This window comes from Diabrotica virgifera, chromosome 4 (genome assembly GCF_917563875.1).
Source record: "Diabrotica virgifera virgifera chromosome 4, PGI_DIABVI_V3a".
In the NCBI taxonomy this organism is placed as follows: Eukaryota; Metazoa; Arthropoda; class Insecta; order Coleoptera; family Chrysomelidae; genus Diabrotica; species Diabrotica virgifera.
The window spans coordinates 216,324,760-216,351,084 of NC_065446.1; the positions used below are offsets into that span (position 1 = coordinate 216,324,760).

At 34.9% G+C, this 26,325-nt stretch overlaps 1 protein-coding gene across 3 annotated transcripts in view; it reads right to left on the reverse strand.

Moving 5' to 3' along the window:
• LOC126883291 (uncharacterized) overlaps positions 1–26,325 on the reverse strand; it is a 531,955-nt gene that overhangs the window by 72,629 nt on the left and 433,001 nt on the right. The window contains exon 1 of one of the 3 annotated variants that reach the window (XM_050648643.1): positions 7,180–7,546. The exons of the other annotated variants lie outside the window; for them this stretch is intronic. Coding sequence (XP_050504600.1) covers positions 7,180–7,437 — 258 coding nt within the window. The 5' untranslated portion in view covers positions 7,438–7,546. Of the gene's footprint in view, positions 1–7,179; positions 7,547–26,325 lie in introns of those variants that run through there. 3 annotated transcript variants of the gene reach the window in all.

Here is a 26,325-nt window from a genome sequence, read left to right on the forward strand (position 1 = left end):
AAGGACATGGTACATGAAGAAGAAAGAAGAATGATGTGACCAGAATGTTTTCCGATATCAAATCCAAAAATTATTTGAACATTTGCCCCAAGCAGTAACGGTATTACCTTAGTACCATTCAACAAAACTCACTTTTCACTGCCACATGTTACCAGCATTATTCTAACTTTATAAAAATTACGTAGGCGGCAACACTGTACGCTCCAATTAACCTGATCAATCGCTTGATCTTCTCACGATATTATTTATTTATGTTTTAAATCTTCCCATTTTCATCATTACAACTTTCTTATATGGAAACAATAGAAATGCGGGAAAATTACGCTCTACTACTAATTGAAGGTTATGCTCTTTAATTAGAGACAGAATAAGAGTACCTGTAATTTCATATTTGTTACGGAGTCTTAGATTTTTATATGTATGCAGTGCTCTTCATTAAGACAAGTGTATTAATTACACGCAAAAGGAAACTAGAGATTAATCGGTCGTTAAAGCTCATGATACACCATGGGCAGTGGTACTTAGTTAATTAATCCTAATAAATAGTCCTTTTGTTTAGGATGAGTTAACTTAGATATCTTTAAAACCACCTCGATGCTTTTCCGGTACGGAAATATAAAGTTCCATACTGCTCTGCTTATTCGACGTTGTGCTCTAAATGTTTAGGTACTGTAAGTAGAGGTAATTAAATAATAAATTAAAAGCAAACGTGGATTTGTGGACTTAATTGTAAATTCGCGAATTAATCGGGTAGATCCATGAATGAGTAGTACGGTAAAGGATACAAGGTCTCATGGCTTGGTGAACTTCGCGCACTGATCCTGCCAAAAACCGAAAATTGCTAAGAAATGGAGCAATTTACTAATGTTTAGGGGATGTTTAACCTGTTTATGGATTCACATAATTTTAATGGATGAACGAGGGCAGAACATGAATAATTGCCTGGAGGCCATGAATTGCCATAGAGGCTACCAAAGAAATATGGAGGAGAAAACCAATTCCATCACTCCACAGTGAATTCGGAGATGATGTGGAGAACTCTATTTCTCTCTCTCTCGAGAGAGAGAGAGAGAGAGAGAGAGAGAGAGAGAGAGAGAGAGAGAGAGAGAGAGAGAGAGAGAGAGAGAGAGAATGTGCATTGAATCATCACCGAGATGAAGATATTGACTTTATCGAAGAACCACAAGCAGATGTGCTAGAAGATCAATCACACCAACATCTCCCGTGAGTTAATCAGGAAAAACTCGCCAAAAAAAGCATCAGACCGGACAAAACAACAAACAGAGCTTTAAAGTATCTCTAAATCAAAGCAATAGTTGATATAAAAATAGGTACAGTAAAACCTCGATATAACGGACTAATTGGGGGGACAGGATGTCCATTAAAGCCGAAAGTCCGTTGTATAAAAATAGGTTTAAAATCAATCAATTTTTTTTTGAAATTATATAAGTACTGTATTTAGATACAGTGTACAAAGTTTTGAAAAAAAAAAGAATAAAGTTTTGTTCGCTACTTTTTTACTTTTCTACTTCATCTAAAAACTTTCTGCAATATACTCATTTCGTTTTGCAATATACTCATTTCGACAAAATTACTCACTGATTCATGGGTTGAATAAACGGGGTAGTTTTTGGCAAAACATACAATTTATTAAAGTTGCCATCTTCTGAATTTGTTGCTGAAAAATATTCTAACAGCCCGACCCGTGGGAATGAGAAGAAGGGGTAGATCAAAGCTGAGCTGGATGGACGGGGTAACACAAGATGCCGAGAATATCGGAGTCAACTGGAAAATGCAAGCAAGGGACAGCACAGAATGGCGTAGGAAGCTTGAGAAGGTCGAGGCTCTCTAAGAGCTTTAGCACCAATATGATGATGGTCTTCTGAATTTAGGATACTTTCAGGGGGATTAGCAGGAGCTTTTTCTAAAATCGATAAACATTTCACCTCTTTAGACGGTATTACCAGTTTCTTCTCTTAAAATTTTCTCACTGCAGGTACAAATCCTTTAAAAACCAATTTTTGAAAATATCTCTGGTGAACCATGCCCTATTACAGCTATAATATGAAGCGGACAGATGATGCCTTTTGATAATTATATCTTTGACAACACAAGGTTTACGAGATTTACCAACAATAACTATTATTAAAGTAGTCAATCCATGCGATTCATCGGCGTTAGCACAAAGCAGTGCTGAGATGTTTCCTTTTTGTTTTTCCTTGTAGAATTCGATTTTTCATATTTTTTGTATTCAATTTTTTTTTACATTTGATCTGATATCTTGTCCGTTATATCGGAAGTCCGTTAAATAGAGGTCCGTTCTATCGAGGTTTTACTGTACTACAAATGCAATATTTAGATATGCAAATCGATGGAAAGAAGCCCATATGATAATGATTCACAAACCAGGGAAGGAAGAGCAGCATTTCCCGCAATATTACACGCTAATTAGCTTCCTTCCAGAAGTCAACAAAATAGTCGAAAAACTCATACAAACCAGACACCAAAAAGAGACAGACCAACTTGGGATAATTCCTAGAGCTCAATTTTCAGATTCAGAGCACAACACTCCAGCGAACAGCAAGTACTTCTCCATTGCAACTGGATTCAACGATAAACAATATACAGGAGCTGTGTTCCTGGATGTAAGCAAAGCCTTTGAAAGAGTATGGCATGAAGGACCAGTATATACAATGAGAGAATATGGATACAACGGGGCCATAACAACAATAGTGACCTCGTACTTTGGAGACCAGAGGTTCAGGGTCCGAATGGGACAAGTTCTCTTCGAACAAGGAGCCTCGGAGGCCAGAGTGCTACAGGAGGCAGTATTGTCACCCCTACTATACAGAATATAACACGCTGACGTTCCAAGAACACCCGTAACTCATCCTATATGAAGACGACACTGCTATAGCATTGAAACAGATACCTGGATGTAGCCGTGAGAAACCTACAGATGGCAATGGATACCATAGAAGACTAGTGGATCCAATGGAAAATAGCAATAAATCCAGAGAAGACCCAAGCGGTGATCTTCAAAAAGAGAAGGGATAACCCAGAAAAACAACTAATAGTAAAAACAGACCCATCTAAAGGAAAAACGAAGCCAACAACCTAGGAGTCACATTGGATAAAAGCCTAACATTTACACCACATGTAAACGCATCAGAGGACTCGTAGGATGAAAACGCAAATTAACAACAAAAACAAAGATCGTAGGTACCTATAATCACATACGCATCGCTCGCATGGGAACCTGAACCTAGATAATGGAAGAAAAAGCCAGGGAAAAAATCACCCAAACCAGATCCCGCGAGAACCAATAGGGAATGATGTTTTCCATAGATGGAAATACAGAAGCCCAAAGCAAAATAACCAAGCCAGCTCTATCTGCAGGACTCATGAAGTTCAAATCGCACTAAAAAAACATTTTAACTAGAGTTAGGCATGAGGAAAATAAATAGATTTAGAAACCCCTCCTCATCTGATGAATTGTAACACCTACTACATGTCATTTTCGGAGGGTTTGCATATGTCTCACAGGTGGGTTCGATTCTACTGCTTGCTTGTTCATATAATTTTAAGCTATTGTTTCTTTATGCTGTCGTATAATCTAAGACTATACTTCGTTCGCTTCTAAGTTAAGCTCCGACGTCTGTTTCAGGTGTCTGAAATGTTTCATGGTTTTCTTTCCAAAACTGATTGGTACTAGTCACAAATTTTTTATTTTTTGAATACTAGAATCGCATATGGTTGTATCTACTAACTGTAATCAAATAAAAGTGACAACATAACAACAGCGGTTAATATGTAAGTAACCGTTTATTGAGTAACAATTCATCGCTCCATCTGAGTTCATTAAAACACGATTCCAATGTCAAAGACAAATTCACTATTTTCTCTTTGATCCTACGATACTTTCTATGTATGGAAAAGAAAATAAGATAAAAATGTCTTCATTTGGTCACGTTAATTAATCAGCCAAAACGATTCTTCCGGTTCTCAAACAAAACGACGCTCAATTAAAGATTCAGATTAAAATCAACACATGTCAACTACCCACTTATCCACCTGTATATTAGCCACATCGACCATATGTTAGTAGGTAACTTTCCTTTGTTGATTCTCTCAGATCGAATTACCATAAACACAAATCTTTAATCGCAAACAACTTTTTATATTGACGAATCTTAATTGGATGAGTTTTGTTCTTACGTCTGTCATACATTACGTTAAATGCAGGTTTTGTAAGAGACTGAATCAACTAATACGTCAGTCAAACATCCATTATATCTGTAATTTTTCATGCTTACTATTCAATAATAGGGCTTCATCCAATGGCAGATTTGTGTAAGCCATTTTAAACATGCACTAATGACTGTAATAGAAATATCTGAACTTAAAAATGACAACAGATCAATATTTCTGGCAGCCTCTAGACACGATAATGGGAGAAACAGATAAAGAAAAGAAGACAATTTCATACTAATAGACAGAAGAAAATACATGCATGTTCAAGAGTTTCAGAATTTACTTACCTGAGTGTAAGACTAAATGAAAGGGGACATGGGGAAGAAGAGTTATAGGCAAGAGTATCAAAAGAACACAAAAAGTATTGAGCATTGCGATATTAATGAAATCCAAATATCCATATCTCAAGAAAAACAAAAATTAGAGTCTACAAAACAGCTATCAAGACTACAGCGAATCAAATATGCATGCGAAAAATATGGGTACGTATTTAACAAATCAGAAATAGACCTTTTAGAAAGATGGGAGAGGAAAATACAAAGAGCAATAGAGGGAGGTGTGAATCACCTATACAAACTAGGTAAGGTGAATGAACCATGGTGCAGAAAGTGTGAAATGGAAGCAGAGACTGCCGTACACATAATATGCCATTGCAGTGTGCTAGGTGATATAAGACAGGACTTCACTGGTCAAATGAGGTTTGAACCAGAAGAGATCCTAAAACTACCAATACGAAAACTGTTGGCCTTCGTTGAGGCCACAGAACATATTAGAGTTTAAGGGAGAAAAACAACGTTAGGTACAAAGGTCTTATGACCAAGTACCAGAGACTAACTAGTCTCGCCTGAGTTAAGAAGAAGAAGTGGGAGGTGTGAAAATAGATCGTCAATGTAGAAGAACGAAGAATAAAGAACCTGCAAAAATAACGACGGAAATCAAAGCACATAGAATAACAATAATTATTTAGGACACATTGAAAGAATGGCTGGACTAAGAAATCAAAATCTCCGATGACCGAGACCGATAAGAAAGTACAACGTTGGGTAGAATACACTGAATACATCTTTGAACTGTTCGATGATGAAAGAGGGTACCTGGAACACATAGAACTTCTTCAGGAGAAATAGGTCCAAATATTACAAAGGAAGAAATAATACATGCGTTAAAAACAATGAAGAACAGGAAAAGCCCAGGACCTGACATGCTTCCTATCGACCTTTTAGAAATTATAGATGAGCAGCATATTGATGTTTTAGTGGTACTCTTGAACAAAATTTATAGCTCAGGCACATTACCCAAAGAATGGTTGACGTCAATCTTTATTTGCCTCCCTAAAAAGAAAAACGCAAGAGAATGCGGCGCGACGACCGCACCATTAGTTTGATGTCCCTTGTGCTAAAGTTGCTACTGAAAGTCATATATCATAACCGAATATATCATAAACTGGACATAGACATTAATGATACGCAATTTGGGTTTCGCAAAGGCCTGGGAACTCGTGAAGCTCTTTTTTCACTTAACATACTTATACAAAGGTACCTGGACGTCAATCAAGATATATATGCGTGTTTTATTGACTATAATAAAGCATTCGACAAAGTACGACATGAACAATTAATGCACGTCCTGGAATCAAAGAAGCTGGACTACAATGACCTCAGGATTATATCGAATTTATACTATAAGCAACGAGCAAAAGTACGTGTTAACGACCAGCTGTCGAGCTGTCAGAGGAAATTGAAATCAGACGTGGAGTGAGACAGGGATGCGTGTTGTCGCCAATTCTTTTTAATTGCTACTCGGAAGAGATCTTGAAAAAAGCTCTTGAGGGTGAAACAGCTGGAATAAAGGTAAATGGAGTTCCCATTAACAACATTAGATATGCGGATGACACTGTCATCTTAGCTGAAAATATTGGGGATCTTCAGAGGCTGGTGACCAGAAGAGCAGAGTTTGGACAAGAATACGGGCTAACAATGAATGTCAAGAAACAAAGTTTATGAGAATATCGAAAACTCAAAGAAATAACGAAAATCTCTTCATAAACGGATCCAATATCGAACGAGTCGACCAATATGCATACCTTGGAACAATGATCAACTCCACAGGAGATTACTTACAGGAAATCAAAGTCAGAATAGAAAAGGCTGGAGCAAATTTTAACAAAACGAGAAAAGTGCTCTAGAGATTTGAAGTTGCAGGGAAAGATTCAAGGAAAGAGAAGCATAGGGAGACGCAGAATATCGTGGCTGTGGCAACGTGAGAGAGTGGTACGGATGTACATCAAATGAACTTTTCAGAGCAGCCGTCTCTAAAATACGAATAGCTATGATGATTGCCGACCTCCGTCGCGGAGATGGCACTTAATGAAGAAGAAGAAAGAATGGGAAAGAATAGAATGCCGAAAATGGTACTATCACGAAAGCCAATACAAAAAAGAAGAAAATGTAGACCAAGAAAGAGATGGAAGGATAGAGTACATGAAGACTTTCAAAGAAGTAATACATATTGAGAATCTGAAAGAAAAAGCATTTGACAGAAAACAATGGAAGAAGTGGAACAAGAAGAAACATTAAATCCTAGGCCTATGCCTCCAAGGCCTGTTGTGCTTTATAAATAAATATATTGATGAATTGATGTAGGCAAAACCGTAACGATTGAAAACTATACTAGCAGATTGGCGAGATTGGTTGCTATTTAGCAGCGTCAAGTTGCTACCAGATTACCAGATAAGTAGAACACTATTGTCTTAACGGAAGATAAACAATGATTTTAATTACTGTAATGTAAATATCATTAATTATTTGTTTAAAAAACGGCATTCAGGATTACCGAATGTGTGCTAAAGGACAACACTTTACTGTTTGTATTTTTTAATAAGTCCTGGCACTGTTTTCGTTTTTGATGTAAAATTTAATGACTTACATGTAGTTCCTGCTTAGTTTGTTGGTCTAAAACACCAACAGAGTTTCCTTCTTCCTTCATCCTATTTCTTTTCAAACTATCAGTATTTCTTTTCAAACTATCAGTACTTCTATTCAAACTATCATTGTCCTTAGTGTCTTTCACTTTGCCATCTTTAAGGCCACTTTTAATCCGTTTCAGCGTATCATTGTCACTCACTGTATTCACACCAGCCATATCCTTATTGGGAGGCTTCTTGTACCGAAACTTGTTGATCATTATTTTTTAAATCGCGCACCAAGAGGAAGAACCAAACAAAAAAGAAGAAAATGGCGCGCATTACACGATTGATGACCTCCTCAGCCAGCAGCACGGTGAGACTAACAACCGTGCGTTGCAGAAGAGTGGCTAGAGAGAGAAAGGTGTTAACAACGTTGCCAGGTAAATGTCGATAGGTGCACGCTTGTTTACAGGGTTATTTAAAAGGTAAAAGGTTGGTTTAAATGTTCGTGGAATATTATTATATAAATGCTCATTTGAAATTATTATTTGATAACGATTTCTTAATGGAATATTATTTGAAATGTATTAAGGAGATATTAGAAGTTTGCTATATACAAGTGACATTACTGAAAGCATTATTGCAGAAAGCTTAATAATAAATTATCTAAATTATCTATAATAATAATAAAATATCTAACGATTATTAAAAAGACACCAAGTTATTAATTACAAAATAAAGAAACTTTATAAAAGCTTTCTAATCAATATTTTGATAAGGTTTAAAGAACCGCATAAAAGATGACTATTTTTAATGTGTGTGAAATGTTAAATTGTTACCTGAGGGGTTTCAAGTTTAATCCAGAATTATTGCGTCGGCTTACTGCCAAAACCAACTAACTCCACTTTTTGTCGATTCTGAGTTAAGTACGCCTTTGTACTTAATAATTATCAAAGAATGTACTGATGAAACCAGACACTTCAAAGCAGATTTTAAATGTGGGAAACAGAAGGGTCTCAAAACAACTAATTCCAATGATGACATTTTTATTCAGCCAAAAACAGATATGTGCAGTTGTCTGCACATCTCTGTTTAAATAAAATAGTATTTTATCATTTACAATATTCTAGTTCTGCCAAAACAAGACAAGTGCCTAATATGGAGGACAGTAATGTTCAAAGTTACCTAGAAGTTGACTAACTTTGTACAGCCAAAACCCGACAAGTGCCGAAAAAAAATGTTTTTTGTACTTTTTTTTAACTTTCACTTCATTTTAATAATTTTTTAAACAAAATGTTTCGTTTATAATGTTATTTACTTTAATATTTTTCAGTCATTAAATCATTTTTAAATTCAAACGATTTTTCATTTCAAATTAAAGTTTAAAACGTTGATTCCTCAAAACTTTAAAAAGTGGAGTTAGTTGGTTTTGGCAGTAAGCCGACGATGGAGCTTTAATCTTACTACCTTACTCCGTGGCGTTACAACCCTTCGTGGGTTTTAGCCTACTCGACAACATGCCTACACTGTTTTCTGTCTTGAGCAACCTCCATCCAATTCTCCACGCCCATAGTGCTTAGGTCTCCTGCTATATTATCTCGCTACCGGAGTCGAGGGCGTCCGCGTGGTCTCCTCCCAGTTGGGACTTCCCCCCACACCAGTCTTACTGTTCTTTGGTCAGAATGTCTTCTGAGGAATCTTGCCCATTGGAGTCTTCTGGACTTTATTTATTTTATGATGTTAAAGGCGTCTGGGTAAAGTTCTTCGAGCTCTTTGTTAGTTCTTATCCTATATTGTCCTGATGCTTCATCCAGCACAGGACCAAATATCTTCCTTGGGATTCTTCTTTCCCAAACAAGTAGTCTCTCTTCGTTTGCCTTTGTTATCGTCCACGTTTCGCTTCCATACATCACAACAGGTCGTATAATTGTTTTATAGACTTGTATCTTCGTACGTCTTGTTAGTTGTTTTGATTTTATAAGGTTTTGGAGGGCAAAAAGACATCTGTTGCCGGCCTGTATCCAGTTGTTTATTTCTTGTGATCCGTTATTGTCTTCAGTTATTGTTGTTCCAAGATACTTGAATTCTCTAACGCGATCAAAGTTAAAGTCATCAATGGTGATGTTCTGACCAATTCTGTCTCTGCTTTAGTTATTACGGCTCATATACATATATTTCGTCTTGTTTTCGTTGATTTGGAGCCCCATCTTCTCTGCTTCCTTCTCGAACCTCAAGAAAGTCTCCTTTATCCTTAATCGTGTGTTACCTATTAGATCGATATCGTCTGCAAATGCCAGTAGTAAGTTTGGTCCTTCTCGATGAAATACTGTATTGGGTTTTTCGATTCTTGCACTTCTGATTATGTGCTCCAGAGCTAAAGTAAAGAGTTGTGGTGAAAGTGCATCTCCCTGTTTTAGTCCATTGTTTATTTCAAATGTTTTCGAGTATTGTTGTCCAACTCTCACCTTACATCGTAACTGTTCCATACACATCTGTATCAACCTGACTAGTGGAAAGCCAAGTTCCTGCATCGCTGCCCACAGTCTAGTCCTGCATACTCTATCAAATGCTTGTTTAAAATCTATGAACATCTGATGAAGCTCACGATCAAATTCCCAGCATTTTTCTATTATGTTTTATTGTGAATATCTGGTCAATAGTAGAGTCTTCTTCTTCTTCAAGTGCCGTCTCCTAATCGGAGGTTGGATATCATCATCACTATCTTTACTCTATCCACCGCTGCTCTAAAGAGTTCTATAGAACTGCATCTAAACCAGTCCCTTAAATTCTTTAACCATGACACTCTCCTTCTTCCTATACTCCTTCCGCCTCTTATCTTTCCCTTTATTATCAGTCTTAGCATTTCATATCGCGGTCCCCTCATTACGTGTCCCAGATATTGTAACTTTCTTATTTTTATTGTGTTTATTATTTCGCATTCTTTACCCATTTCTCGCAGTACTTCCGTGTTCGTTTTCCTCTGTGTCCCTTCTGTAACACCACATTTCAAATGACTAGCTTATTTATGTGTTCTTGCTTTAATGTCCAGCTTTCAAGTCCATATTGTAGTATCGAGAACACGTAGCATCTCAAAGCTCTTGCTCTCAGTTCTAAGCTAAGGTCTTTGTTGCAGAGAACTGTTTTCATTTTTACAAACGCATTTCTTGCTATTTCTATCCTGGTCCTTATTTCTGTTGTTTGATCATTTTTCTCTGAAATCCAGGTTCCTAGGTATTTGTATTTATCAACCCTTTCTATCGGTACATTTCCCAAATATATGCTTGTTTGTATGTTTGTTTTCTTAGTTATTATCATGTATTTGGTCTTTTTTATATTCAGTTTTAGTCCATATTCTTTACAGAAATTGTTTGTTTTGTTCAGTAGTAGTTGGAGTTGTTCAGCAGAGCTTGCTATAATCACGGTGTCATCTGCATATCTTAATGGAGACATAATACATCCCTGCCGAACTCCTCTCCTGATTTCAATTTCTGGACTGGGTTCGTCATCTATTACAATTTGTGCTCTTTGATTCCAGTAAAGGTTTGTTATTATTCGTAAGTCCCTTTTGTCTATGTAGTAGAGTCTCTAATAGTAGAGTGGCCCGGTCTAAATCCGCATTGATAATCTCGAACGATTTCTTCTGTGTATTTTTTGGTTCTTTCTAGCAGGATGTTTCCAAGGATTTTATATGTGGTGTTTAGGAGTGTTATTCCCCGGTAGTTAATACATTGCCTTTTGTTTCCTTTTTTGTGTATTGGTACAATAACTCCTTTTTCCATTCATCTGGCATTGTTTCTTCTCGCCAAATGTTTTGAGTTAGCTTGTATATAGAACTGTACAACGCTTCTCCTCCATGTTTTAAGCACTCTACGGGTATACCATCGCTACCTGGTTTAATCTAGTTTACCCAAAACCATAATCTTAATCTTTGCAATGAGTCTTTACAATATCTTCTTCTTAAGTGCCGTCTCCCAATCTGAGGTTAGATATCATCATCCCTATCTTCACTCTATCTACCGTTGCTCTGAAGAGTTATATTGAACTTTATTTAAACCAGACCCTTAAATTTTTAAACCATGACAGTCTCCTTCGTCCTATACTCCTTCCTCCTCTTATCTTTCCCTGTATTATCAGTGTTAGTATTTCATATCGCTGTCCCCTCATTACGTGTCCCAGATATTGGAACTTTCTTATTTTTATTGTGTATTATTTCGTATTCTTTGCCCATGTCTCGCATAATTTCCGTATTCGTGTTGTTTTTGTCCATTAAGCATACTTCTGTAAAACCACATTTCAAATGATTGTAGCTATTTATGTGTTCTTGCTTCAATGTCCAGCTTTCAAGTCCATATTGTAGTATCGAAAACACGTAACATCCCAGAGCTCTCACTCCCAGTTCTAATCTAAGGTCTTTATTGCAGAGAATTTGTTGCATTTTTACGCACGCATTTCTTGATATTTCTATCCTAGATCCTAGTCCTCATGTTGTTTGATCAAACTTTTCTGAAACTGCTTGTTTTGTCTAGTAGTAGTTAGAATTGTTCGGCAGAGCTTGCTATAATGACGATATCATCAACATAATCTTATATTGTTAATAGTACTTCCTTTAATTATTATTCCTTCTTTCTTAAATAGTAATGCTTCTTTAAAAATGAATTCACTATACAAGTTGAATAGTAGTGGACACAGAATACATCCCTGCCTGACTCCTTTCCGGATTTCAGTTTCTGAACTGGGAACGTGATCCAGTACAATTTGTGCCCTTTGATTCCAGTAAAAGTTTATTATTATTCTTAAGTTCCTTTTGTGTATGTTTCTGTCTCTAGAATTTGGACTAATTTTTCGTGTCTTACTTTGTGAATTGATTTTTTAAAGCACTGTAAAATGCACATCCACATTCATATTAATGCATCTTGAGCTAACGAGCGATCCACAATTATTGGGATCAAAGCTAGCCGTGCAAAAAAATGTCTTGTTTTAATCTGAATTTATATCATTAGTTTATCAATTAATTTTGATTAGCATTATAAAACATAAAAAATCAGTCAAAACCGGTGACACAGAACTTTAATCAAAAATAAAAAGAATTAACAAAATTATAAGTAACAATAATCAATAAAATCAAATAATATGCTGTATATATGTCCACCACCAACATCTCTACATAACCCAACTTTTCTTGTTAAGTTGACGTACACTGCAAAGTTGACGTAAACTGGATAGTATATCTGAATCTGAATTAAGAATTGACATGCACTGTATAGCTTATCTCTGTCGTTCAGAGCCACCTATGGTGACAATAATTTTGGATCACACGTTATCACAAAAAAGAAATAACGCTTCTCTGGTTCCTAGTCTGTTTCTGAATCCAAACGGACTATTATCTATTCCTTCTTCCAGTTTTGTATTTATTTATATGACCATGTCAGAATAATTTAAGAACATGACTTCTTAATGATATTGTACTTCATGCACTGCAGTCTTTAACGTTTAAATTTTTAGGGATAGCGCAAAAGGTGAAGTGTTAAAGTCTACTATAATGTCTAAAGTTTCATCATTTATGCATTTTAAGCTTTCTACTGGGCCTGGACGTGGACATACTGCTTTGCCATTTATCGGTTTTTTAATGCCATTTTAACAAGCAGACATTAATTAAAGCAAAAAAGAACAACTTCATAATTTAAGGAAGCACAGCAACAAAACCTTTGGACTAGATTCCTGTTGGAGCACTGTCCGCTTAACGACATAACCCAAGTCAACTCGCACATACCAGGTTTTCGAGATGTTTCCAAACAGCAAAACCACTATCATTAAGACCAAATCAAGAATTTAAAAGACCGGCTGTAAGCCCTTATGACATATAATGTGGCAACTAAAGCGGTGACATCAAAAACGAAAAAATATAAATGAAACACTTCGTAGAATAGCTGGAAATACATTACTAGATAGAAAAATAGAGAAAAACATAAAACGCACATGCAAATGACTTAGCAACAACATCTCAACATCTCTTTGATAAATGGGTATTAAAATAAAAAAAACAGATTAGAAATTGGAACGTCCCTAGAATAGGTGACTAAAGATTAAAGAGCTAATTTGATAAAAATTAAGAAGGAAGAAAACTATATATAAGAAAATCATTATTAACCAAAACCTGATAGATCGAAGATCGAAGGGGCTTGAAATGAGTCGATAGAGTGATAAATTGGTTTTCACTTGTTTGTCTTTTGTTAATACTATAGCGCGCGACTGTGACTGTCACGCTAAACATCAAAATACATACTGTTGCTATAGCATTACTATTCTTTTCCATAAATAATTTTTCATATTCTTTTCCTAATAATAGCATTACCATAACTTTTCCAAAGACATTTCTATTCATTTCAACTCAACTAGTCCTTGTAAGTTATAACTCACATTCAGATACAAAAAACAAAACACTAAAGAATCTTTAGACATAATATAGCTGTTGTGGTAAGGAGTTCTATACTGATAGAGTTGTAATGTTGTTGCACAAAGGATCTCACGAGATTAAAGAGTGAGAAGGTATAAAAAATGAGTAAAATGACCAAATCCATTATAAATCTAAATAAATGTTTATTTTGGGAACAAAACAAAAATGGGAATGGTCAAACTTGAACCTGAGTAAATATAGAAAAAGTTTTTCCCAACTTCCGATATCAAAACAAAGATGTTTAACTTTTGTAGAAAAACTAGAGTTCCCTGAATAAAAGCAAAAAAAATTTGTGTTGAAAACAAAAAACACTGATATTAAACTCCCTAAGTACTCACGATTTATAACATTCATTCAGAAATAGCTTCTTGTCGATAAAATATAGGAGAAATGAGATATATTATGTAGTTTAAATTTTTAACACACATCTTCAATACAATAGCCAAGAAATACAATATGATACTATCAGCAGAAAAAACCAAATGTATGACAACATCTAAATACCCACTACGATGTAAAATCGAAATTGATGGGAAAATAATAAAACAAGAAGCAAGGTTTAGATATCTGGGAATAGATATAACCAGTTACGGAGATGTTGAAGAGGAAGTACGACAACAAAGCTTAAAAGCAAGTAAAGCGGCGGAATCTCTTAATGACACAATCTGGAAGAACAAACACCTAAGACAAGACACAAAGGCAAGAATCTATAAAGCAGTACTTAGACCTATATTGACATACACGGCGGAGACAAGACCTGACACATCTAAAACGAGACGACTACTAGAAACAACAGAGATGAAAATACTACTACGAATATCAGGGAAAAGTCTGTTGGAGAGGGAGAGAAGCGAAAACATAAGAAGATCATGTAATGTAGAAGACATTAATGGATGGGTGACAAAACGGAAACAGGAGTGGAACGAACACATTAGTAGAATGGCAGAGGATAGGATAGTAGATAGGAATGGCACGAGATAAGTCACCAAATGAACGAAGAAGTATTGGCAGACCAAGAAAAAGATGGTACGTTAATTTAAACAATTTAGGAGGCTAATATTGAACAAGAAACAGGCTTTAAAGCCTACATACAAGAAGGAAGAAGAAGAAATTTTTATCTTTGTCACAAATGAGAAGGTCCCCAGATGAATCAAGAAGAACTGACAGGTACTGACCACCATGAAATCTCGAAAGTAAGAATACTGCGGACATATAACGCGAAATGAATCCACATATGCCCTCCTACAAGCCATCGTGTAAGGAAAAATATTTGGAAAGCGAGGTCCAGGAAGAAGAAGAACATGCTGGTTAAAGAACCTCAGAATCTAGTTCAACACAACATAATATGTGCAGCTTTTCCGCGCTGATGCAGATGAGATAAATATTGCCATGATGATCGCCGACATTCGCCACGGAGAGACATCAAGAAATCGAAGAATCCTTCAGAAACCGTCAGTTTGTTATTTACAAATTTCGATAAAGATTACTTATTAAAAAAATTATTCTCTTTTGGGATTTGGCAACACTGCTTCATCTTAACACTTTGCCATTTGCGAACCGTAAGTTTGATTCCAGGTAAAAATAGGTGTTCTGGTTCCAAAAAAATCTTGGGTTTATTATATATGTGAGGTTTATGTAAACAATGTGGTTTTTTTCAGTATGGAGGAGTTTAATCTTTATTGGTTTTAGGAGTGTTTTATTATACTCTAGTGTGGGAAAACATAAATTCTATTCATATAAATATATTAGACATAATCTTATATTACATGTACCTATATAAAAAATGAAAATGCGAATCTAATTGTCTAACCATAAAACTAATGGTTCTTGTAATAAAACTTTACTTATAGTTAAATATTACGACAATATAAAATAAACAAGACAATAATTACTGACATAAAACAAGAAAAAAAACTATTAAGATCCAAAATTAGAACAGCATGCATATAATAAAAAAGAAATATAAAATATGTGCATAAAATTCAAGTGACAAATAATAATATAAGGATCAAATATGAAATATAACAACAAAGATACTACATTAAAACTAAAAATCAAAAATAAAATCAAAACAGAAATAGAAAAAAAGATTATATGAAGAACAAACAAAAATTTAATACAGGTTAGTTAGATTAATTGAATAAGGGAGAACTGTGAAAAATAAAACAAATCCAATAGTACATGAATTATAAAAAAAAAATTAAGTAATGCGAAAGAGGATACTAATAGAAACAGTACTAAGGAACAAGGGGTGGTTTGATAAAGAAGGCCCTTGTTCGGTAATGATATATAACCAATGCTTAGAAATGTTAAAAATAAGTGACACACAGTAAAAAAGAAAAAGAACAGGTAAGAGAATGTAAAAAAATCATAGGAAAAAAGAACAACATGACAACATTTTAAATAAAGAAACTGAACATAAAAATCAGAATAAAGAACTTCGCATAAAAAGTAGATTCATCACAAATATCAACCAAAATATACTGAGATATTTTGGACATATAACTAGAAGAAGAGAAGGCATGGAACGATGATAGTTGAAGGCAACGTAATTGTGAGACACCCGGTATAAACATACCAGTTAAATTTTAAAATATTTTCTGAATTTAATATGACTACAAAGTAAACAAGAAGTGTAGAACGTAAGACGCAATCTTTTGCATTAGAAACCAGCGTCTTGAGGTTTACTAGTTTACCTACTATCTATGAATTCATGACCTATCTAAGGTCATGAGTTAACGAGTCTCCAAAGGATGCTAGTGACCAGTTTGCTATTTGCTATATCTCGGAGGATCCAATAATTTTATGGAGGTCTATAAAGTGATGAGTTCATACACGGTGTTCTTTAATAATGCTTTCACTATTAGGTTCACAACATCTTTATTCAGTGTTATCCTTAATCCGTCTTTGATTATACAATACACCACCTCCATTTGTTTACAGGTGTTTCAGTTTGTTGCCGTGTAACTGGAAGTAATTATTTGCTTTCGTCTGAATACCTCAGGTGGTTGCCATGGTCCAATCTTATTTTTTACCTTCTGAAGCTTTGATGGTGTGGATTTCATTTGTTGTTCCACTTCTCGAACAGGTGCTTTATAAAATAGCTTTTTAAATTCATACTTACATGTTGCGCTGAGGTGGGGATACAGTCATCGTTTGTGGCTTTTTTGATGTTGCTTCATTATCTTCTATTCCAACATGTGATGGAACCCAGAGAGACAATGCTTATATCTTCAGTATGTAATTTATTTAGTTCTTCTTTTATTCTAATGAATGCTGCGTGTACCTATACTTTCCTAATTAATTATGTGTAGTGATGACATATCTGTTACGATTAATATTTCTGCATTTTGCATCTCTGAAGTGCCGCATCATCAGATTAGAGTTGGTGCTATTTTTTTGGAATTATAATAAGACTGCAATTGAGTGTTGGAATTTTTACAATCCAAGGTTTTTATTTTTGTTCGTCCTATTAATGTGTATTTGCCGTGTTGATGTTTATTCACATTAGCGGTGATGTCAATTACTGCAACTCGTTCTCCATTGTTTTTATTTTTGAAAAGATGCAGGATTGTTTAGTAAATGCATTCATGCCTGTCTTGTTAGATAAAATTGCTCAAATATATATTAGATTTTTAAAAGTTTACGAAAAGGTACCCAGACCAATCAAGTTATTTGCAATTCCACGATTTGAAACCATCAAAAAGTTAAGATCGTTACACTCAAAGACGACAGACACGTCTTAAAAGCAATAATAAAACTGAGGAAAACTAAAATTATACATTTCTATAGATATTTCTTAACTACCATCTTGGCTCCAGAGGGTCACTACGCTTTGTTGGATTTTTTCTCTTTATTACCTGCGAATACCTGTTAAAGCTTTTGTTAATACCTGTAGGAAGTATGGTTTTCAATTGTTAAGGAGTAGATAAACATAAATCAGAGTAATCGTAAAATAAGGTAAACAGCGTGGGATAGTAAAAGGAAAAGATACAGTTGCTTTAAGTAATACATACATTACATAGATGTGGGTATAATAGGCAAAAGATCTCTATTTTGACAAGAATACTTAATTATTATTTTTTGTTTAATACATCACTTTGGACAAGTCTCTTGGAAGTCAAGAAATATCTTCATAATCGTTTTTATCTTTAAAAACTGATAGTCCAGTCGACAGAAATTTGATCTCTACAAACAAGACTAACAAGTATGGATAACAAGACTATAAAGCTGGATTTTGCTGTGGATGTTAATTTTGGAACTCCAAAAAAGATGCAAAAAAGTTTGTCACTACTGCCCCCGGGCTTCCCCCTGAAAACCTCATAACCTTATGGTAGGGGAGCAAAGTATGCAGTCACTCGAGCGTTATGGGGACCTATTGGGTTGTGATTATTAGGTCCTAAAACCAAAAAAAGGTAAGTAAAATTTTTCATTTTAGTGGGGACTTTCCATTTTTTAATTTAATTTTCCATTTCCAACAAACGTTTTTCCGATTATAGCGCCATCTATCCATAATTCGAAAAAATGTCTCGAATAAAAGTTGCTTATTTTTACGTAAAGAATCCAAATCTGTAATAAAAATGTGGGGGTCCCATTTAAGATTTTAAAGTAACCCCCAATCCTACCTCCATGGGGATAGATTTTTCAAAAACATTTTGAAAGTGTATTTTGCGGTTTTTCGATCTGATGTTTATTTTACGAAATATCGCGGGGTTTGTATTTAAAATTTTAAATTTATGCCCCCCCCCCACCCCTTTTATTGGTGGGTCATGTTTAGTACCATTGGATAGATTTTTGAAAAATATTGACGACGTATTTTTTAGTTTTTCGATCTGACGTTCATTTCGCGAAATATTCGCTTTTTTGTGTGAAACTTTTATAGACTCACCCATTTCCTTACGCCCCGCTCAAATCGTCAGATTTTTGAAACATACACTCTTTTGCATGTACTTAACTTACCTTATCTTAATCTGACAATTTCGAGTATTTTTAAGGATAGATTTTTTTTTCGGGCCCCTCTTAACGAACTTCCCTGTGTTAAGAGCCAAAATATGGTAGAGGTACATCTGCAGGATACCAGGTTTCTTCCCATATGATAATCTGATGTGCTCGAGTAACTGCAAAAATCCCCGCTTGGGCTCCCCTACCATTATAGAGGAAAACGGAAAACTGGAAAACATCGCTTTCGTAAAAATTTTTTAAATAAAATTTGTTTTAACTCCATGGTAAAAATTCCATATCTTTTGATCAGAATGTCCTACGGGCAAAAATCAAAATGCGTGCATTGCGTATATATAATTTTTGCATTTGCTGCAAACGGAGTTTCTATAAAGCTGTCAAATAGTGTCAAATACATGAATATGGCGCGATTTTTTCCCATTTTTTACGATTCTCATGATATCCATAAAATTTATCATTTCCATTGGCCAATCACTATAGAATTTCCATTGTTAGAATCGTTTGTAATGTAGAGAAAGTTTAACTCAGCTTTTTTAGGCTTAATTCTAATGGCTCCATTTCTAACAATGGAGGCATTAGAATTATGCCTAAACAAGTTGAAAATGCGAGCATTATCATAACGAAAACTTTGTTTATTTACGTATTTAAATTCATAATATGGAAAATTGCTATTATGAAAAGTTGTTTAGAAAAAACTATGTTTTAATGTGCAATTATGAATTCTATTATCATTCTAATTTAAACGTTGTGAACTATACAGATACTTTACTCTGGATCGAAATTCATATTTTTTATATACCTCGTATAAAATTAATAAAATTTGATATAACATGATCTTAAATCTTAGAGCATGAAGAGCTTTTTCTTCGTCAAATTAAAAATAAAGGAGTTAGAAATGAAAATGATGTTGGTATCAGTAATTTGAGAAAAATCTTTAAATATTTTTTTTCATTAGGATGTAATTGCATATACGGGGTGTGTCCAGAAACTCTCCCGACAAACGAAAACTGGAGATTGCTCAGATGATTTTGAGACAATTTGACCCAATTCACTTAGTCCGAAAATGTCAAGGGAGCTTTACGGCCAAATTTGACCCTCTTATGTATTTCTAGTGCGATTAGCTAGTAATTTGAAATGACTGGGTGCAATCGCAATACACGTGCTCTGACAGAGAAGGAACTTAAAGCAGAGAAGCTAAAAATTATAGACAATAAACTACATATGGTGGCAGTAAATTTTTAGACCAGGCCAGTAAACACAGTAATCACGAAATAGACAATGAAGAGGAATGGGACGATGACCACGAAAAAATTAGAAAATTAATAATAAAGTTCCGAAAGTGGCAATGAAACTTCTGGTAAAGTCAGTGATAAGTCAAAAACCAATAGGGTCAAATGTGACCCTGCCATGATGTTACTATTTTTGTCCATGGTAGCTAAGGGTTAATCATAGTGAATATTGTTCATAACCTATCTAACCTAACTTAACTAAGAGTTTTGATTATTTCTTTTGACTCTCTTTAAGGAACACTTTATTTAAGAACAACTACTTCTTTAAACACAATTTAATTATGTTTCAAACAAAATCCAAAATTAAAACATAACCTTCAATGTACTACCGTCTACGGTTATCCGTTCTACACCATACATACTAATATCCTATAAAAGGTAATTGCTAAAACCAATGTGTACAACATCAGTATTTTCGCATTATACTGCTTTTTATATCATGCATACTGATTAATACTTCTTACCGTCTATTGGTATTTCAAATGCATGGGCATTTTCCAAGAAACCGTACCATTAACTACACAGCAATGGTGTTTTACATTCAATACTAACAGTTATGTAACGTTTAGCACATACGATTAAATGCAGAACGATGTAGTCTTAAAATGCAAACTGAATGGAATAATATTGATATAAAATTAATAAGTACCTACGTAACTAATAACATACAGCATGGTCCCTGTTCTCAATAAAAAAGGAAAAAGGGATATTTTCTACTTTGAGACATTATTATCAACTTATCTTAATTGAATATTAAGCAAAATTGTTGTAAAAACAATAGAAATCCGAAAGATTTCTTACGTTTGAAATCAATACGGAGTAATGGAAAACAGGGTGGATATTTCCTATTCTAAAGCAAGGTGACACCACACAATGCGACAACTACAGAGGAGTAACATTCCTAAATAGATGCTACACAATATTGACATCATTAATCAGACAAGGACTCTCAAAATACATTGAAACTTAAATGCAGACTACCAGCAGGGATTTAGAGAGGAAAGGTCAACATAATAGACGCAATACACATAGTCACACAGTCAATTGAGAAGTGTTAGGAACATGATATTGACTTACACATCCTTTTCATAAATTTCAAGCTAGCGTTTAACAGCTTAATAAGTTAATAAGACCCGACCTAATAGAAGGCATATAAAACATATCCCAATGAAACTCGAAGCTTACGAAAATGAAAATGGAAGGATCGACGGCAGCAATAATAATAGATGATGGCATCTCCAAAAATAAACAAATAGGAACAATAAGAGCTACCGAAATAAAAGGTACAATTATAAAAGCGTCGTCGCAACTTGAGACAACATTGATTAGCAGAAACTTAAACAGTTTAAAGGAAGAATTTGAAAACTCTTTGATTAAACTCTCATGCAAACGTCAGACTGCTATTTATCACCAACATAATTCCTGTCATTTGACATGTTCTACGTGTCTGAGTCTGACTTATTAAAATGCCCAACATATTTGTCGGACAAACATTTTTTCATATATTATACAGGGTGTCCCTAAAAGATTGGTCATAAATTATACCACACATTCTGGGGTCAAAAATAGTTCGATTGAACCTAACTTACCTTATTACAAATGTGCTCGTAAAAAAAGTTACAGCCCTTTGAAGTTACAAAATGAAAATCGATTTTTTTTTCAATAATTCGAAAACTGTTAGATATTTTTTATTGAAAATGGACATGTATCATTCTTATGGCAGGAACATCTTAAAACAAAATTATAGTGAAATTTGTCCACCCCATAAAAAATTTATGGGGATTTTGGATTTTGTTCCCTTAAACCCCCCCAAACTTTTGTGTACGTTCCAAGTAATTCATTATTGTGCTACCATTAGTTAAACACAACGTTTTTAAAACTTTTTTGCCTCTTTGTATTTTTTCGATAAGCCAGTTTTTATTGAGATGCGGCTTCTTTTTCAATATATTTACGTAAAAATTTTATGGGGGTTTTGTTCCTTTAAACCCCCCAAATGTTTGTGTACGTTCCAATTAAACTATTATTGTGGTATCATTAGTTAAACACAGTATTTTTTAAAACTTTTGCCTCTTAGTCTTTTTTTCATGTCACCTTTTATCGAGATGTAGCTTCTTTTTCAAAATATATCTAAAAATGTAAATTATAAATAAATTTTCAGATTATTAACAGGTCTCTACAAATCGTACTTAACCATATACAAATATGTGGTGGATTCGACAAATATTGTAAATATCTCGATAAACACTGGCTTATCGAAAAAGTACTAAGAGGCAAAAAGTTTTAAAAATAATGTGTTTAACTAATGGTGCCACAATAATAATTTAATTGGAACGTACACAAAAGTTTGGGGGGGTTTAAGGGAACAAAACCCCCATAAAATTTTTATGGGGTGCACAAATTTTACTTAAATTTTTTTTAAGATGTTGCTGCCATAAAAATGCCACATGTCCATTTACAATCAAAAATCTCTGAGAGTTTTCGATATATGAAAAAAAATCGATTTCCATTTTGTATCTTCAAAGGGCTGTAACGTTTTTTGTGTGCACTATTGTATATAGGTAAGTGAGGTTGAATCAACCTATTTTTGGCCCCAAAATCTGTGGTATAATTTATGAACAATCTTTTCGGGACACCCTGTATAAAGTTTCCTATTGAATAAACAACCTGCTAGTTTTCACGATCATAAACTTGTCAGGATGACACGTTCCACAATTAAAACTTCTTCTGTTCCAGTGTTCCCATACATCAAAGTTTGTCCGATTAGACACCGTTAAGCTATTAACAAATTTTCAGCTTGCTATTAATAAACTTGTTTTTTTGGTACGCGGCATCCAGGCCTATACGAAATAAAAGTTAAAACAAGTAAATAATTGTGTAACAATTTACGCAGAAATAATATTACAATGTATTTATAATTTAGTGTGTAGACAGACAACAGAATGTAACCACTTCGTATATATTAATTTTTTTTGTTATTATGACCATGGAATTTAAATCTTGCCCGACTCTGCTAATGGTTTTGAAAGGTTAAACGTCATTCTATTAAACAACTTTTCGACACCGTTCAAACTATAATCTCTTTGGGTCCATCCTTTTGGTTCATCAGCAATGACAAAGTTTCATTTTTAATGCGTTTGTGGTGACTAAGATATTAATCAAAATAAATCCATGTCAGAAGATGGTCACTTCTAAGAAACAGATTAATGGAAGACTTAATATATTGCCCCAGTCAAGGAAAAAAAAATGAAAAAATCTACATTGTATATTTGAAGATTCTAAATAGTCCAGGGTAATAAGGTTTTTTCCATGACACTCGAGCAGCCAGGGTACTGAAGCGTTTTTCGACAGGTAATACCTATAAGAGCAAACTGTAACTATTTCCTGCGTAGGATCTGGCGGCCAGTTTTATTTATAAACAATTAAGTGTCAAAAAATGGCATTTTTCCCTTTTTTTTCAAATCAATGGAAAACAGTGAAACTTATGGCTTTTTAGTACAAATATCTTTGAGATTATGGAAAAAGCTTTAAAATGACGTATTACACAGTTTGATTTATTGATTTATTGTTAATATAATTGCGAAAAAAGGTCGGAATTGCAAAAAAAATTAATTTCGCAATATCTATTGTAAAAATTAGTGTACAGCTTTGAAATTTTTGTCATATAAAGGCGGACACAGATATCCGCGCCGCGAACTCCGCGCCGTGTGTGCGCCGCGCGTTCGTGGCGCGGTTATTGTTCGTTAAAATTTTTCATTTTGACGATCCAGAGGAAACTTACGAACGTTTAGTAATTGTAGATAATCATGTCTCTGTCCTGTACTTCTACTACATCTTATTTTGGTATTGTTCTGAAACTATTTTCTTGTGTAATCTTATGCAATTTACTATTTTATGTGGAATAAGCCACAGTTTGGGAACATTTCGGGAACTGCCTTTTTCGCTTCCTGGCAACACAAATATAATGGTAGGGGAGCCCAAGCGGGGATTTTTGCAGTTACTCGAGCGCGTCAGATTATCATATGGGGAGAAACGTGGTACCCTGCAGATGTACCTCCACCATATATTGGCTCTTAACACAGGGGAGTTCGTTCAGGGGGGCCCGAAAAAAAATCTATCCTTAAAATACTCGAAATTGTCAGATTAAGATAAGGTAAGTTAAGTACATGCAAAAGAGTCTATATTTCAAAAATATGACGATTTGAGCGGGGCGTACGGAAATGGGTGAGTCAAAAAGTTTCACAAAAAAAAGCGAATATTTCGCGAAATGAACGTCAGATTGAAAAACTAAAAACTACGTGTTCAATATTTTTCAAAAATCTATCGAAAAATACCAAACTTGACCCCCACGGAGAGGGGTGGGGGGTAAATTTAAAATTTTAAATACAAATCCTGCGATCTTTCGCTAAATAAACATCATATCGAAAAACTGCAAAATACACTTTATCAATGTTTTTGAAAAATCTATCGAATGGTTCCAAACACGACCCCCCACGGAGGTGAGGTGGGGGGTTACTTTAAAATCTTAAATGGTAGACCCCGTTTCTTATTGCAGATTTGGATTGTTTGTATAAAAATAAACAACTTTTATTCGAAACATTTTTTTGAATTATGGATAGATGGCGCTATAATCGGAAAAAAGATTGTTGGAAATGGAAAATTAAATTAAAAAATGGGAAGTCTCCACTAAAATGGAAAATTTTACTTAACTTTTTTGGTTTTAGGACCTAATAATCACAACCCAATAGGTCCCCAAAGCGCTCGAGTGACTGCACATTTAGCATACTTTGCTCCCCTACCATAATATATCTGCTTGTTCCTACAACCAGAAACAAAATTAGAGAACTATAGGTAGGTACTTCCAAGTCATGCGATACCTTTTTCGTTTTCCGGTGACACAATTGTAATGTATCTGCTTGTTTCAACTGCGTAGCTTCACTAGAAACGAAATTAGAGAACTATAGGTTCTTCCAAGCCCTGTGTTAACTTTTTCGCTTTCCGGTGACCCAATTATAATATATCTGCTTGTTCCAACTCAGTTGCTTCACCAGAAGCAAAGTTAGGAAACTATAGGCTCTTCCAAGATGTGCGTTACCTTTTTCGCTTTCCGACGACACAATTATAACATATCTATTTGTTCCAACTCCGTTGCTTCACCAGAAGCGAAGTTAGGAAACTATAGGCTCTTCCAAGTTGTGCGTTACCTTTTTCGTTTTCCGGTGACCCAATTATAATATATATGCTTGTTCCAACTACGTTGCTTCACCAGAAGCGAAGTTAGAAAACTATTGGGTCTTCCAAGTTGTGCGTTACCTTTTTGGCTTTCCGGTGACCCAATTATAATATATCTGCTTGTTCCAACTCCGTTGCTTCACCAGAAGCGAAGTTAGAAAACTATTGGGTCTTCCAAGTTGTGCGTTACCTTTTTGGCTTTCCGGTGACCCAATTATAATATATCTGCTTGTTCCAACTCAGTTGCTTCACCAGAAGCGAAGTTAGGAAACTATAGGCTCTTCCAAGATGTGCGTTACCTTTTTCGCTTTCCGACGACACAATTATAACATATCTATTTGTTCCAACTCCGTTGCTTCACCAGAAGCGAAGTTAGGAAACTATAGGCTCTTCCAAGTTGTGCGTTACCTTTTTCGTTTTCCGGTGACCCAATTATAATATATATGCTTGTTCCAACTACGTTGCTTCACCAGAAGCGAAGTTAGAAAACTATTGGGTCTTCCAAGTTGTGCGTTACCTTTTTGGCTTTCCGGTGACCCAATTATAATATATCTGCTTGTTCCAACTCCGTTGCTTCACCAGAAGCGAAGTTAGAAAACTATTGGGTCTTCCAAGTTGTGCGTTACCTTTTTGGCTTTCCGGTGACCCAATTATAATATATCTGCTTGTTCCAACTCAGTTGCTTCACCAGAAGCGAAGTTAGGAAACTATAGGCTCTTCCAAGATGTGCGTTACCTTTTTCGCTTTCCGACGACACAATTATAACATATCTACTTGTTCCAACTCCGTTGCTTCACCAGAAGCGAAGTTGGGAAACTATAGGCTCTTCCAAGTTGTGCGTTACCTTTTTCGTTTTCCGGTGACATAATTATAATATATCTGCTTGTTCCAACTCCGTTGCTTCACCAGAAGCGAAGTTAGAAAACTATTGGGTCTTCCAAGTTGTGCGTTACCTTTTTGGCTTTCCGGTGACCCAATTATAATATATCTGCTTGTTCCAACTCTGTTGTTTCACCAGAAGCGAAGTTAGAAAACTATTGGGTCTTCCAAGTTGTGCCTTACCTTTTTCGCTTTCCGGTGACACAATTATAATATATCCGCTTGTTTCAACTGCGTTGCTTCACCAGACACGAAGTTGGAAAACTATAGGTTCTCCAAGTCGTGCATTACCTATTTCGCTTTCCGGTGACACATAATATATATCTGCTTATGAATGTTTGTTTGATATTGATAAC